This window comes from Magallana gigas, chromosome 6 (assembly GCF_963853765.1).
Source record: "Magallana gigas chromosome 6, xbMagGiga1.1, whole genome shotgun sequence".
NCBI lineage: Eukaryota > Metazoa > Mollusca > Bivalvia > Ostreida > Ostreidae > Magallana > Magallana gigas.
The window spans coordinates 43744008-43761064 of record NC_088858.1 but is presented as its reverse complement, the minus strand read 5'-3'; the positions used below and the strand labels follow the sequence as shown (position 1 = coordinate 43761064).

At 31.0% G+C, this 17057-nt stretch overlaps 1 protein-coding gene across 1 annotated transcript; it reads left to right on the top strand.

Moving 5' to 3' along the window:
• On the top strand, positions 1–6683 carry LOC136276125 (arylsulfatase B-like). The gene is made up of 14 exons (XM_066087157.1): positions 1–282; positions 843–954; positions 1125–1176; positions 1530–1633; positions 1882–1988; positions 2148–2209; positions 2610–2711; positions 2876–2939; positions 3292–3389; positions 3619–3755; positions 5535–5593; positions 5838–5961; positions 6119–6267; positions 6365–6683. The coding sequence occupies exons 1-14, from the start codon at positions 177–179 to the stop codon at positions 6535–6537; spliced, it is 1449 nt and encodes a 482-aa protein (XP_065943229.1). The 5' UTR covers positions 1–176; the 3' UTR covers positions 6538–6683.
• Positions 6684–17057: the final 10374 nt, after the last annotated feature.

Genomic DNA, 17057 nt, shown 5'->3' with positions numbered 1-17057 from the left:
AGTTTGTTTATTTATTTATTAACACCACGCCAAACAGACCCAGTTTTTGAACGTTCAAACATTCATGAGATCTTTAATGTGTTCTATGTTTTGACCCCCTTGGTTAATTCACATGACTTGAAATTAACTTAAAATGTCGGTATTTCGATACCAGATTTATTAATTCATGTACAACAATGGAGACATTTGCCTCATTTATCACCTGTAGCATCTTCGTCCATTTTCTTTTGTGTGTCTCAGCCAAACCACCACATATTCTTTTCATCGTAGCAGACGATCTTGGTAAGTATATTTTTTGCCCATTATTGCCAAAAATTCATGTTCTCTCCTTTAACCCTCTTCATGTAAGATTTCTTTGAAATATTTCAATGCTTGCTAATTTTTGCACTGTTTATTTGTTTAACTTGATTAAGTTTTTTTTAAATTCATTCTCATCAATGTTGACTTTCTTCTGATTTAAAATAAACCCTGTAAAGACAAGTACCCGTTGTTGTCGCTTATATCCTTTTATCGTTATTTAGTCTAACAACGTAAGATAATTGTAAACTTATAGCATATAAATATTGTATCATAAACGTAATTTAATCATATAAAAAGCAAAATTGTTTTCGATGTCCCTGCGGTCGCATGAACACAGAGGAACATAGTGCTCCACTTAATTTGAAACAAATTTATAATAATAAAAAAGTTTGCCTTGGATGTGTGAAAGTTGATTAAAATCAGTTTTTGTGTGGTTAAGGGAAAGAAATAATGTTGTTTGGAAATACAGGAAATGTAAAATACTATTTAAATTCAGAATAACAATTAAATTTATTGCAAATTATATAAACGTTTTTCTTAAGGTTGGAACGATGTCGGATTTCGGAACCCCGATGTCCTCACCCCAAACATCGATAAATTGGCGCGCAGTGGGATGATCCTGAATTCATCCTACGTAATGCCAGTCTGCACACCGTGAGTTTTAATGCTTCATTAATTAGTACCAGTAATCAACAATCATCAACAATATAGCCCGGGTAAGTCTTTTTATCCGAAAGATAGAATTTTAAGAGGAGATTTCATCATGATTTTATATCTTCAACGCTACGGATTTATGGATCTATTTACGTTTCTGTGCATTTTAGATCAAGGAATTCATTCATGACAGGTCATTATGCCTTTAAATCTGGATTACAGGTATAAATTGTCAAATGTAACACCATCATGTATAAACAAGAGTTAATATATTAAATGTAACTAAGAGAAAAACGTAAAGAAAAATGTATTGCACCAAATTTACTTTTAAAGAATCGATTTCAAATAGCGGAATTCAAAATAATATTCACAATAGCATATTCTATTGTTCTTTGCTCTGCCAGGAAAAAAAGATATCATTTTAAAAGATACCTTAGCTTAATTCATATCATGGTTCAAATTATTTACTTATCAATTTTAAAAACGTAATACATTTGGAAATAGTATCATGATGTATTTTCTTTAGCAATTTTACTCATGTATCTTAATAAGAACTAATTCGAACGACTTTTCAGCATCTTGCGATTAATCCACAACAAGCCACTTGTGCCCCTCTAAACTATACATTTTTACCTCAGAAATTGAAGGAACTTGGTTATGCTACTCATGCAATTGGAAAGTAAGTAGTTATTTACATGTAATTTACCATTTTGCGAACTAAAATGATTAACAAAATTATGTTATACCTAAACTTAAAAAATGGACGTCTTCAATAAGATTCCGTAAATGTACACTTATTATTAATTACTAATTCACAAGTTACATGTATACATTTCATATCACCACAAGTGATTTAATATTTTTAGTGAAAAGAATATCAATAAAATGAAGCAAATTACTGCATAGATTGAAAACGTTTGTTTGAAGGTGGCATTTGGGATTTTGTAAATGGGAGTGTACCCCTACATATCGAGGATTTGACACATTCTTTGGATTTTACAATGGCCAAGAAGACTACTATACTCTCAGTGTCGGTAATGAACATCACGTGGATTCAAAATAAAAACATAATTTAATTTTGAACAAATTAAACTATACCATGTACGTTGTGAACGGACAATAGCTCATAAGCAAAGAAATAACTTAAGTTTTAATTCATGTAAAGGTTTCAAAAAATCTTCTTTCATTAACAGCTGGAGGTAAAGACTTCAGAGACAATAAAGTACCTGTAAACGCAACAGGTGAATACTCCACAGTAAGTATTTTATTTACTCTTCGTTTAAGAAAACTGTCAATAGATAATAGAAATAGTTTAAGAAAAAGACTGTTGGGCTTTTTAAATCAACAAAAGCGTTATAATATATTTAGTTAGTATCATCGGGTTGATACGCATTTCAATGGGACTGATAAATTTTTATGCATATCCTCAGATCAAGGAAAAACAAATATTCAGGATATGATAAAAACAATCAGTATGATGAAATAGTAATTCATACCTGAGAAAATAAACGAAATTAAACACTCTTGGTTGTATAAATATAGAGCTTTTTATCTGGTCATGAAAAATAACTTTTGCAAATCCTTTAATTTGCCTCAGTGATAAATAAACATTAATTCATTGGAAATGAATTTCTTTAACTTTATTTGCCAACCAGTTTTTGTATTCCCGGAGAGCAGAGTCAATTATTAAGGAGCATGATGCATCCAAACCGATATACATGTACTTACCTTTCCAATCTGTACACGCACCCCTTCAGGTGAGTCTTTAATCGTCCAAATGAGTCGAATGAGCTTAAACGTAATTGCACATCACGTAAGTTTGATTGAACCGTACTAATACTTTTTAATCTATAATTAAATCTACTTAATGTACTTTTCCAACTTTTAAAATCAATATTATTTTTATTCATGCATTCCATAGGTCCCTAATAGGTATACTGACATGTACACCAATGTACATACCAAAAGCCGCCGGACTTACATGGGTAACTACTTCTGCCGTTGTTTCCTTTTTTTTTGGAAAATTTGTTTTTGAGCGGATCAGCAAAATAAAACGCCTATTAAAATGAAAACATATGAATCTAATTATTTTGAACCATAATCAACCATTGTTTATCAAATAACGTATTTTTATCTGATGTGAGCATTTGACAAAAACCTCATTGAAATTTCATTCAAACAATTTTATTGATACTATTACGAGGTTGTGAACATGTCTTCATAATGTAACACGCTATTCTTCTACAAATAATGAAACAAGAAAAATGAATTTAAATACTGCACAATATTTTACCTTTCTTGACATTACCATATTTTGACCGTGTTTTTCATCATCAGGTATGGTAACTGCAATGGATGAAGCTATCGGCAACATTACAAAAGCTCTAAAGACCAAAGGAATTTTTAATGATACTCTTATTATTTTTACTACTGATGTAAGTAGTCCACATAATAAATTCACCAATATCAATGAAAAAACTTATAGCTGTTAAAGGGGGTATTAATTGAATCTTATCTGTAGTGTTAGTCATTTCCTTTTGTGTTGCTATCTTCCACTGTGCACTTTACTGAAAAAATGGTAACAAATGTAAATGAATCTATAATGCTTTCAATTCTTTGATTTGATAATAATAATATCAGTGTAAATGTTCCGGGTATTTATAGAATGGTGGTGCTGTTAAGTTTGCTGGAAATAACTACCCTTTGAGGGGTGGAAAGGCCACCTTGTTTGAGGGAGGAACTAGAGCTACTGCTTTTGTGACCGGGGCAGGAATACAAAAGTTTAACTATGAATATTCAGGGTAGGTAATTTGGCTCTAGGGTAAACCAATACATTATGCACGATGTTTGCACAAAATATTAAAATAATGAAGTTCACATTTATTTAATTAAAAATGATTAAATAGCTACCAAATTATATTTATTAAGTAACTGGCCATGTATCACAGAAAGGCAATAATGGTCATTTAATAGCTGCATGACTGAAATTAAAAGTTCGGACTGAAATGTCACTTTCATTGGTTTAAAAATGACACTTGACTGCTGTATATATCTCTATGCTCATCTAGGAAGAAATAATATTCGGCAACATGGCCGACGCTTATGTACTTATCTCGAAATCTCAATATAATTTCTAGTAATACAAAGACTGCGTTCTTCATTTCTTAAAATGTTCGGAGTAGTTGCCTTAGAAAATAATTTTAGATAAGAGTGGTTGACCTTTGAATTTGATGTCTCGTTGTGTTTGGAGTAACTAAAATGACGTCGAGATTTGCTCAAACCTCTGCACAGAAAAGAGATCAAATTAAATCACTACCAAACATATGAAGTAAACTAAGGGGCAGTGAAGATTTTTAAGTGAGAATGAGAATTCTGAAGAATTTGACTTTGAAAAAGTAAACGAGATGTAGGACCATTTTTACATGAACTTGCGTAGATCAACGATTTTGTGAATAACTGTCTCATTTGATCTTCGGGAAAACAAACATTTATAGGGCTTTTTACTGACTAACTACAGAAATAAATCGAGTTAATCAATCTCATAGACGGCTCGACCTCGCCTCATTATTTCTCACTACTTATGTAAGTAGTCCACACAGTACATGTATATATACATCACTTATTCAGCTAGAAAGTAAATAAATATTAAATGCATCATATAAGTCATTGATCAATACTTCGACTCGCCGTCTATGGGATTGATCAATCCAATATATTTATGTAGTCAGTTATAATCGTAATATAAGTAACACTGCCTTATCGAACTACACAATAAGCCGTCCATTTCCATTGGACAGTTATGACTCTTTACCGTTCAAGCTCCTACTTGACATATGGTTGAATGAAATCGAACTACTCCTCAAATGTAGGAAAAATTATGACATTTTCACTGAGAGATTAAAGCAATGCTAACTGGTATATATGTATAGTCAAAATATGTTCACATAGCATTTAACAAAAATATTTGACATTATTAAGCTGAAAGTTTTAAGAAATGCTTGACAGTGTAGTCTAATATCTTGTATCTAATTTTTTACCCTAAAAATTATTTGATTTGCATTTTTTTCCCTCTTAATTCAAAACATCTTAAAAACTGCTCGTGATATTCGAAACACGCTACTTTTTCATCAAAGCCATGTTATATTGAAATATATCGCACACAGTCTCACAATCTTAAGATGTTAATATGAGGGCGTTTTGTTTTCATCAGAACTTGTGTTGTTCTTTGCAATTTTAGCATTATACATGGCGATTAATACTTGTGTCAAACAAATTGAAAATGTCTAAAATGCTTATATTAGTAAAAAAATAAAATTCATAGTTTAAACACTTATATGTCAAGTTTGGAACATGATTGAATATAGTGAAAGGTTCATCACAGCCTCGTGTAGAATTTTAACATTCGTAACTACAATTTTGGTATAAGTTCAAGAAGTTTGATATAATGAATCATTTCATTTTTATCGACGGAATTTTCTGAAAAAATACTGGTTTTATGAAATAGAATTTTTTATTTTCTTTATTTTAATGAACCATCATTAGACGTTGGAAATTTTTAAAACAATTTTATTCTTTACTAGATTAATTCATGCAGTAGATTGGATGCCAACTGTGCTTAGCGCCGCAGGAGGAACAGCAGGTAATTGCATGGTACAGGTGGTGAAAAAAAAACACGTTTTGATATTTGTCATTCGCAACAATGTATCAAAGCCTAAATCTGTATTCAAAATATAACATTTCAAATATTGTCAGTAAGCATACGAATACGCATATTTAGAATCATTTGGAATGTAAATATATACGAAATATATATATATATATATATATATATATATATATATATATATATATATATATATATATATATATATTTTTTTTTGAAGACTCGAAATTAGATGGTATTGATCAGTGGGATAGTCTTCGAACAGCACGAGAATCGAAAAGAAACGAGTTTATCTACAACATTGACGACTTTAGGCCAGAGATTGGTGGCCATGCAGCCATAAGGTATGCCGGCTTCCGGATGTATGGCACTGAACCTTTTAAATAGAATAGGCTGATTTAGATTTTAATTACATTTAGCTTTTGACGGTAATTTTGCTGATGATTATTAAGTCGAGTTCATAAAACAAAGTTTTTAAGAGAAAATTGTTTCTTGGAGTAGGATAGGTGACTATAAGTTGATTGATGGTTATCCTGGGCTCCACCAAGGTTGGTACAAGCCAGATCATGTAGGCTATGACCTGAACGAAGATGTTTCGACAAACTGCATGCGCCCTTTTTTCGACAAAATGATGCTCTTTAACTTGCAGGGTAAGTGAATTGTTGTTGCGTATAAACAGTCTTTATAGAGTATAATAATTTTTATCTGGTTTATAACATATTTCTGTGGGGTTTTTTTTAATTTTAGACGACCCTAATGAACATGTCGATTTATCCAGGAAGCACCCAGATATAGTGAAAAAATTGAAGTCGAGACTCGAGTACTATCATAATCAAATTGTTCCTGCAAATTTCCCTAAGAATTCGGCATCGTCAGCCCCAACCAGTTACGGAGGATTTTGGTCTCCAGGATGGTGTTAATGTGTTGTAGACTAAAAAGGTCTTTAGTGTTGTTCTTTTGAATAATTTTAATTGTTTTAAAAATATAAAGCTTAAACAGACAATAAAATTTTTTTGATTGGGCATATACATAAATTTGTTAATCATAAAGTAAAATGCAATATGTATTTATGTTTCGTTTTAATTTCTCATTACATTTGTTTAATCAAATAAATCACTATGGTTTTGAAAAAATGTGTGTTTTGGTTTATCAAATCACCAGCAGTTGTGATTTAATCATAATTGTTTGATACCTGAATTCAATACTCGTTCGATTTAAAAAACATATTTTTATGTTCAATGTGTGAAACTCTGTCACTCAAAAGAAAAAAAACCGAAAACGAAACATAAAAAATAGCAAACAAACAAACCCCCTCAAGCTTTATATACATGTAAAGGTTATGCCTTTAGCTCACATTTCAAATGTAATATGTACACATTTTTTCTTTTAAAAATAAAAGCACTTGATTTTGGGGAGTTGATTTTCATCAACTCTCCTATGCAGTCACTCTGGCAAAACGAAAGTGAAACAGTGTTTGGATCTAAGCACAAATCATCACCGCTGACAAGTCTTGGTTCTTGAATATAATAGAAAAATTCGATATGCATTGTTTTTCAAGGAAACTTATCTATAAACACTTTAAAAATAGTAAGATTTTATATAATACGAACAATTTGGATAATTATGTAGTCTCATGTATTCCTACGCCAAAGTTTAATATACCAGAAGCTCGGCTATCTCCGTAAATCTCCGACAAACATAGAGGCTCTCTTGCTTGTCGGAGATTAGCGGAGACAGCTGAGCGTCTGGTTTAACGAGACTGGAGTTCAATATCAATAGTGCTTGGATCCATACAATTTTTAGAATATTTTCGATTACAAATACATAGTTTGAAATCTATCATCAATATTACACAACACGATTCATATGGGGTTTCTCTAAATTCTTGTCTGAAAAGTCTAATTAAAATTCATATTAATGCATAATTTAAATACAGACTAGAAATTAATTCCCACGCAAGATAAGTTGATTTTACAATAAATGACAATCGATAAAATCAACTCCCGTCAGTACTTCAGTACTTTGATTTTTAATTTCGATGATTTTCAGTTTTCTCAGTTTTGATTGTTAAACAAATTCAATCTAAATAGGCCTAAGGCTCTTTTTACTGTAAAGTTTTTGTAACTTATAGATTATTGATGATGTATTTGATATGAAACATGAAATTAAAAATCATAGTGATTTTAGAGAAAATACACCATATCACTTTTACAGGAAATGAGACGTTATTGTTCAAGAAAAGTTAGATTTAATTGTCAATAGTAATTGTAAACTTTTATTAATAAAATTTTGTTTTCCAATGATATTGTTTGTTTACAGCAGAGAACTCGCTGGTTCAATGAAAAAGAAACATCTTATAATACCCGACGTTATTTTGGACAAAGATGTACTCATTATTTTAAAAGTATAAAAAAAATCTGCACTGTATTGACTATTTAAAAACCCATATGAGTTATGTTATCATAGTGCAGACGATTATGTATGAAATATATTGCATATTCTATAATTTCTAAAAGAGTCAGAGCCGTGGAGTATGAATGTGTTGTGTGAACTAGATATTCAAAACATGTTTAATTTGATAGTCATGTCATTGATATATGCAATGGTTTCTCAAAGTTTCCCTTTCGATTTTGCAAACTGTGTCTAATAAAATCGATGTTGTATCAACTAATTTCGCAGCATGTTTAAAATGAAAACGCAGCAGTTTTATAATTCATTACTCAAAACCGCGGAAATCTAAAGTTTAAAGCTTTTAAGATTATGATGCAGAATTTATTCACATTTATTTATTTGCAGATTCATAGTTTGATTAACATGTACTTTTTGTCACTCATCCATACAACCTGCCGTGAGTTATCAAAATGACGATGATTATTATCATCAAAGTATGCTTAAAAGAAAACTATCTTTAAATTAAACAGCTGCTTTGTTTTTTTTGTAAATGCTTTAATTATATATGATTAGGATGTCAACGAGAACTTGACAATTGCTCGGTTAAACTAATCATCGACTAAATTTTTCATAGTCAATCCTTGTTATAAAGAAAAAAATATTTTATCACATTAAATATTTTTTCTTCAGGCGGAAGTGTTTATGCTACGAAGGAAAATAACAGTTAACTTTTACGGAGTGTTTGATCCGTAATTTCACCCTATTCCATTTTGCCCCTAGTGTATATTTTGAGCGGTCAATAATTGATCTCATTTGGTTTTGTAGATCAAATTATAGATTTGAATAGAAGTACATAGGCGGACATATTACTTACTTACTTATGCCTGCTACCCCTTCTGGGGCATAGTCCGCTGACAAGATTTCTCCATGCCCCTCTATCCTGTGCAATGTTTTTTACCTCTTTCCAGATTTTACCCATTCTCTTTATATCCGTCTCTAAATCTCTCCGCCAGGTGTTTCTTGGCCTGTCCCTCTTTCGTTTTCCTTGGGGGTTCCAGGATAGGGCTTGCCTTGTGATGTTATCCTGTGGTTTGCGTAGTGTATGCCCTATCCACTTCCATCTTCTCTTCATTATTTCTACCTAGGCGGACATATACTTAATGAGAACAAACTGTGTCTTCCAATTAGTTACCTATAGGGGTAGATGTTTGATTAATCAAGAATTTGATCATATCAATAATCATCTTATTTTTTAAATATCAATTTCTCTTTCATCGTTGATTAGGCACGCCCGGGCACGAGGCAAAGACATAACATGGATTAGGTCACATTTGTCAAAGATGATACAATAAAGTGTTATAGTATGTGTAAACGTCAAAAGAAAACGAGATGAATCTTTTACATATGCTTACATTTATCTAATATCGAAAAGATTTAGTACATACATGAATTATAATGAGGTTTTATTTGTTTTAAATTAAGATAAGATGAATGTGACAATACCATTATATTTCATTTCAAAAGGACACAGTTTCACTGATTTAGCATTTGTGGTTATAGGATAGTGTTATAGCAATCTCTTGAAACCAATTTAATAGTAAACATTTAAAACAACATAAGGGAAAAAGCCGCCATTTTAGAAAGGTCTCTGTTGCAGATTTAAGGATTTTACCTGGACATACATGTACAACTCTATACACGGGACCGTTTTTTGCTACAATTCATTGTAGCCAGGGGATGTGAGTCTTTGGAACTCTGTAGCTAGAATTTCCTCAGTCCCATTCTACACAAATACCTTTAATTTACTCCTTATTTATGTAAGGCCAATCACCAATTTTCTGAAGAAAATTATTAGTCAAAACGTGTAAAATTTTCTACATACTGGTTTTTATGAGATTTTGACCCTTTCATATTTCACCTATTTTCATGATGTTTCAGTATTTTAGACCTCCCGCAGATATTTACCTGTAATATGTTGACACTCCGCACCGTGTGCATGCTGCACCATCACATGTCGGAGACGGAACAGTGTATAGTTTACTATGTCCCATCCACCTTCTTTTCGCGTTATTTTACCTGCAAATTTACTGTGTAAAGTCAACACAACATTCATAGCTGCGAGTTTTGCATTTTACTTCTGATTTACAGTCAGTTCAAGCATATCTTTTACAACATACACCATAGCATAGAATAGCATTGAAATCTCATAGCATAGCATTGAAATCTCATAGCATAGCATTGGAATCTCATACCATAGCATACAATCTCATAGAATCGCATTCGTCATATCATACCATAGCATACCATAGCATAGCATACAACAGTATTTTAACTCGGTTTTAAATGTTTTTATTTGAAAAAATAAATGTTTACATAATAGATTTGTGGTAAACTTTGGCTTCTTATTATTTTACTTCGAAATGTGTAGAACTCTTCTGTGTATGGAGGCGTTTTTGTTCAAATCTCATAGCATACCATAGCATAGCATAGCATACAATATCATTAAGCCCTTCATTTCAATTTCTCATAGCATAGCATACAAATCTCATAGCATAGCATACAAATCTCGTAGCATATCATTAAAATTGCATACCATAGCATAGCATTAAATTGTAAAAGATATGCATGAAATGACTGTACTTGTAATTAACTGTAAGGGCCTACATATTGCATGCCAATTAAACAAGAGACATCCTTTTAACTACATGTATTAATAATCAATAAAAATCATTTGAATTGCTTCAAGAACAGCAAATCTCAATTTTACAAAAAAATTAACGTGTATCTTATTTGAAACTGTCCCTTGTTACCTACGCTGTTATACGACCAGCTAATTTAGCCGCTACGTACATATTCGAAGCCTAAATTTTGAATGCCAAGTATCAAGTTCAAGATGGCTACCTTATTATTAGTAGCCATTTTGTAACGAATATGAAATTTATAGTGACATTTTGCTTACTTTATTAATTACTATGAATTTTAACATATATATTTTGCTCGAAGTCAACAAATTTTATGAATATAGTAAATCTTTAGTTGAATATTATCAAACTCAAATCAGAGACCTAGCATTTAAACAAGTTGTCTATTCAATTTACCTAGACAATTGCAATCTTGTGACTGACTAGTTTCTACTATCTTGAATGCAGCTGAGTATGATTAAGTCCGTTCGTGGTCTCAATGTAGATATAATTTATTTCGGTTTAACTCGGTAAATTAGAATGAAACTGTTTTCTTTTGTGGAAACGCAAATAAGGGTAGGGGGTGTGGCTTAAGGTTCTGTCGTTCAGTCTTGTTCGGATAGTATTCATTTCAGAGTTCAAACTTTGCAAGGGAAAGTGTATGGTTGAGGTAGTCAGTACTTGATAAGGTACTTATTGGCTAAACCGATATAATGAAATTGTGCTTTTGAGCATATATGACAAGCTGCTTGTCAAATGAAAACTTCAGAAGTTTTCAGATATAGTTGATTTTGAATATTGCAGAATATTGATGTTGAATATTGCAGATTGTGTGGGTATGACCTTCTATCATGCAAGAACGCAACTGCAGAATAAATAAATAAATAAATATAAGTAGTTTACAGTCCGTACCGAAATGTAAACTACCTCAAAACTTTTTTTATGCGTTGAATTAATATCCAGAAAGTTTAAACGTGATGTTGCGTGCTGAAAATAAATATTTTTAATTCATGTATTCTTTGAACACAGCATATACTGCTTCAATTTTCTTTGAATGAAAATATTTTAATTCATGTAACGCTGTTTTTTTTTTTTTTTTTTTTTTTAGTTCTTTACCATATATCAGGAGTTCTTTCCAAGTGAAACTGATATATGTCATTCATTAATAAGATTTTACGCAACACTAGTTCAACGTATGGTTTTATATAATCATTTGCTTTGGATCAAACTATATATATTTTGCAATATACAAGCGTTTGATAAATAGATAAAGAGCTGTATCTTAGTGTGCAGATAAATATCACTGTCTATCCTATTTTACTGTCATAACTTTGAATATCTAAATGGCATCATACATCACGAGCTAATACGGCTGATTTTGATGATACAAAACACATAAACAAATAAAGGAATCTTCTTCAACATGTAGATAAAAGCACGACTTTTGTACACTAAATACTTTTATCGATTTAAGCAAATAAACAAACTATCATCTTATAACACGTGTATTCTAGTTCTTCTGGAAACTTGATAAAAAAATTATTTATCGAAACGCCTGATGCATAGGTAATTTATTTATTTACATCACGTCAAACAGACCCAGTTTTTGACCGTACAAAACATTTAAAAGATATTTGATAAAATGTGCCCCAGTTTTTGACCACTTTGGTTTATTAATACTCACATGACTTGCAGTTAACTCAATCTATAAGTATAGATTTGTTTTTGAGCGGCTCAGCAAAATAAGACGCCTATTAAAATAAAGACATGAAACTAATTATTTTGAACCATTGTTTACTAAATAACGTATTTTTATCTGATATGTGCATTTGACAAAACAAAAACCTCTTTGAAATTTGTTTCAAACAATTGTATTGATATTTTTTACGAGGTTGTGAACAAATTGTAGCACGCTATTCTTCTACAAATAATGAAATCAGAAAAATGAATTTAAGTACTGCACAATATTTTAGTTAGCTTGACATTACCATATTCTGACCGTGTTTTCCATCATCAGGTATATATGGTAACTGCAATGGATGAAGCTATCGGCAATATTACAACAGCTCTAAAGACCAAAGGAATGTTTAATTACACTCTTATTATTTTTACTACTGATGTGAGTGTTCTAAAGAGAAGATTTTCTCACCATTTTACAGTTTCTTTTCTGGTAAAAGGGTAATTAATGACAATATTTTTACTCAAAGTTTTTTTGAACAACATGTATTTTACATTTTATATTATCTTTCCTTGTTTATTCTTACCGAAAACGATCAAATAATGTAAATGAATTTATCATGATTTTAAAAATTATTTAATTTGGTAAGATTGATATAATTGTAAATGTTACGGCTATCTATAGAATGCTGGTTCGATTCCCTACGCTGGAAATAACTACCCTTTGAGAGGAGGAAAGGCTACCTTGTTTGAAGGAGGAACTAAAGCTACTGCTTTTATGACGGGCCAGGAGTACAAAAGTCTGACTATGTATACCCAGGGCAGGGATTGGGTAATGGTAATTTGTAATGGTAATTGAGTGTAATTAATTACAAATTTTGATGTAATTAAAGGTAATGTGTAATTGGTCAAATTTTCAATTACATGTAATGGTAATTTAATTAATTACTTTCAAAAAGACATAATTCCAATTACTTTTCAATTAAATTCAATTACACACTGATGTACATATAAATATAAAGCTGTCTACTACCCATTGTTCCCCACACTATCAATGGTATAAGGTCAAGATAGGAAGAGTAGCTAAAAAGCTAAAAAGCATTGAACTTTTGTTATATATATATATATATATATCATACTAAATATTTTTCAAAATGAATTTTTGTAGTGATTCAATATTTAATCATAAGTTTCCCAAATTTAATTAAATACATGAATTTGATGATTAGCTTGATCTCTTTTTATTCTTATAAAATACTTATTGCCCTTCTTATTAGAATAATTAGTGGGACAGTTATCATTGAATTAGTTTAAAGAATCATTGTTTAATTTACAAACAATATCAGTGTTACCGGTACCTAAATTATATAACCTATCAAGTCATGCTTTGTAATTGATAGTCTAAAATAGATAGAGCTGAATGCATGGCTTCAAATTGGTTTTAAGTTTTTGATGCCTAACGTGTCCACAGGGTGTGTTCTCTTAATGATACTTTGATAATTACAAGTAGGTACAGAACAACAGGTATGAATTGTGTTTTGATAACAATTATAGTCTTTCCTCTTCCTGAGATTAAACTGTATTTTGGTATTGTTTTCATAACTTAGGGAAAAAATAGTGGATAAAAAAGCAAAGGAGAAAGTTTTCATATAATAGTTTTGCATGCAGGAAATACTTTAGTTGACATGATAGGTGTAGGTTAGGGGATATGACTTTCAAATGTTTATTGAATATCAAGGTGGTATGTGACACCTTCATATATATTGTCACTACCGGTACCTGCGTTTTGAAATAAACAATAAAACCAAATATATTTTTTCTTTCCAAAAACTCTTACTTATCAGAGTACTGATTATAAGCAAATTCTCAAATAGTGAAAGTATTTTTGATTATAACGAAATTTTATTCACATACCTCCTTAAATGTTTACCGTATGTGTTGTAGATAAAACATGGTTGTAGTAAATTTTTGATGAAAATGTAATTTGTAATTTAATTAATTACATCTGCAAAGTAATTGTAATTTAATTAATTACATTTGAAAACTCCTGTAATGGTAATGTTAATTTAATTGAAGAATTTAAGTAAGTAATTGTAATTTAATTAATTACTTTCCATTGTAATTGACCCCATCCCTGACCCAGGGTAGGTAATTTGGTGGTAGATTAAATCAATATAATATATATATGACATTATCACTTAATATAAACATATAAGCAAAGTATGTTTTTTAAACTTTTAATTTTTTATCAATAACCAGGTATAGATCAAGATCGGCTGTAGTGGTCATCTAATCGACTAGATTTTCGACTGATTGTTGATTACTGTTTTGTCGACATTTTTGTTTAATTTGTGGTATATATATCAAAATGCGTTGCGCTCAATAATCAGTTTCGGTTTTTATCAAACAGGCTCCTTCTTGGCATGCGAATTAAAGGAATTGGGCTACTTTTCAAATATTAAGTGCAAAATAAACAAATTGTTGAATTTTGTACAGGACGACAATAATTCAACTTTTCTCCAACTAAGGCTTCTTAACGGCCCTTTTCACAAAAAGTTGGCGAATAGGAATCATTTAACATTGATTTGCTGCCTAATTCAATAAATACATAGCAATGCAACAGTGTTACCCCTTTTTATTTCCATAAAATTTTATTTTTACAAACAATGCTGTAAATACATGTATAATTTTGCTCTTTTCATTTATATTGAGAGACGAATTTTGTTTTCATCGGAAACTGTATTGTTTATTGCGCAGGCTGACTTCAGTATTATTCAGTGCGAATTATACTTGTGCCAACTGTATCTAATAAGTCTAAAATGCTTAAATGCTTAAATCATGGATAAAACTTTACTTTTATGTAAAGATTGTTGGCACACTATTAAATAATCAAGGAACTGATCACGTAACTAATCACAACTTTTGTATAGGTATAATCTTTGTAAATATTTTACATTTATCCAGGAGTCTGATGAAATGAAGCATTCTATGATTTCACCTATAAACGTTTCCAGTGAATATTTTAATATTTTTCAGGACTGCTTATAATGCGATGGGTTTTGTTGCTTTTACTTAAATTTTTTGAATGAATTGACGTTAAGAATAAACCTCATTAACAATGTTTGCACTATAGGATAATTCATGCAGTAGATTGGATGCCAACCGTGCTAAGCGCCGCAGTAGGAACGCCAGGTAATTTACATGTTAAACATGATGAAAAGAACACGATTTGATATTTGTCATTTGTAAAACTTCATCAGAAACCAAATCTCATTTTTTATTAAAAATTATCGATTATTACATTATATTGTTCTGAAACCCCTAAAAACGACATTTTTTAATGTTGTGGAAAGTAAAGGGTATTTATGAAAAAAAGAGAGATAATTTGATTTGATAAAAAATTTGGTAAAACAATTTCATGAGTTAATAAATATATTTTTTAACAGACCCAAAATTGGATGGTATTGATCAGAGGGATAGTCTTCGAAAAGCAGGAGAATCGAAACGAACCGAGTTTATTTACAGCATCGATGATTTAAAGCTGGAGAATTGTGGCCACGCTGCTATAAGGTATGCCCGTTGCAGTTTGTATTTCTAACAGAATTGTTTTTTTTTTAATTTGTTTACATTGTTTTTTACGCAAAGCGTACAAGTAATTGTCTGAGTTTTAAAGGTTGATGTTTATTACTAGATAGATTCTAAGAAAACATTTTTTGAAAACTCTAAGTGTACCTTGATGTAGGATGGGTGTCTTTATGTTGATCGATGGTTATCCTGGGGCCTACCAAGACTGGTACAAGCCACACCAGGTCGTGTCTGACTTGTATGAAGATGTATCGATAAACTACACTCGCCCATTTGTCGACGAAATAATGCTTCTCAACGTAAAGGGTAAATAAAATCATTTTAAAAAATCTTTATTAAGTAGACCATGATTTGTTAAATGACATATTTTGTTTTTGTTTTAGATGATCCTAACGAACATGTAGATTTGTCCAAGAAGTACCCTGATATAGTGAAAAAATTGAAGTCGAGACTCGAGTACTCTCACAAGCAAAATGTTACTGCAAATTATCCAAATATATCGCCTTTTTCAGCTCCGAGCAAATACGGAGGATTTTGGTCACCAGGCTGGTGTTAATTGATGTGACTGTGACTTCGTTCTTTTACATATTTTATCATGAATACTAGTTTATGGAGTTTTACAAGGCATAAGGATTGTTTGATTGGTCATATGTTTCCTAAGCATAAATTTGAAGCAGAGTAAATAACTTTTACTTTTTCTTATTACATCTTTTGGCATGTGAGGTTTACAAGTGTTCCACATTTTTTTTTTTACAGAAATGTGTTTGTGTGTTTGGGTTAGTAAAGACACTAGGAATTAGTGGAAAATAATTTGTTCTCAAATGTCCCTTTCGTTTTCTGATAAACATTATTGGCTTTATTATAAGAAATTATCAGTCAACAACATAAAAAATGGTTTCACATATTAAACACATAACGAAATCCTTAGAATTTGAACTGTTTTCTCCCGAGAATAGACTCGCATCATGTGGCGAAATACTTTTGGGACTTGAATAGTCCAGAATGTAGCCCCGAAGGGTCAAGTTTAGGCCAAGATGACATTTCTGTCAAGGCAGATGAAACGTGCAGCCATGATGACGAACCCAAAATAATCATAGGGTGGTTAT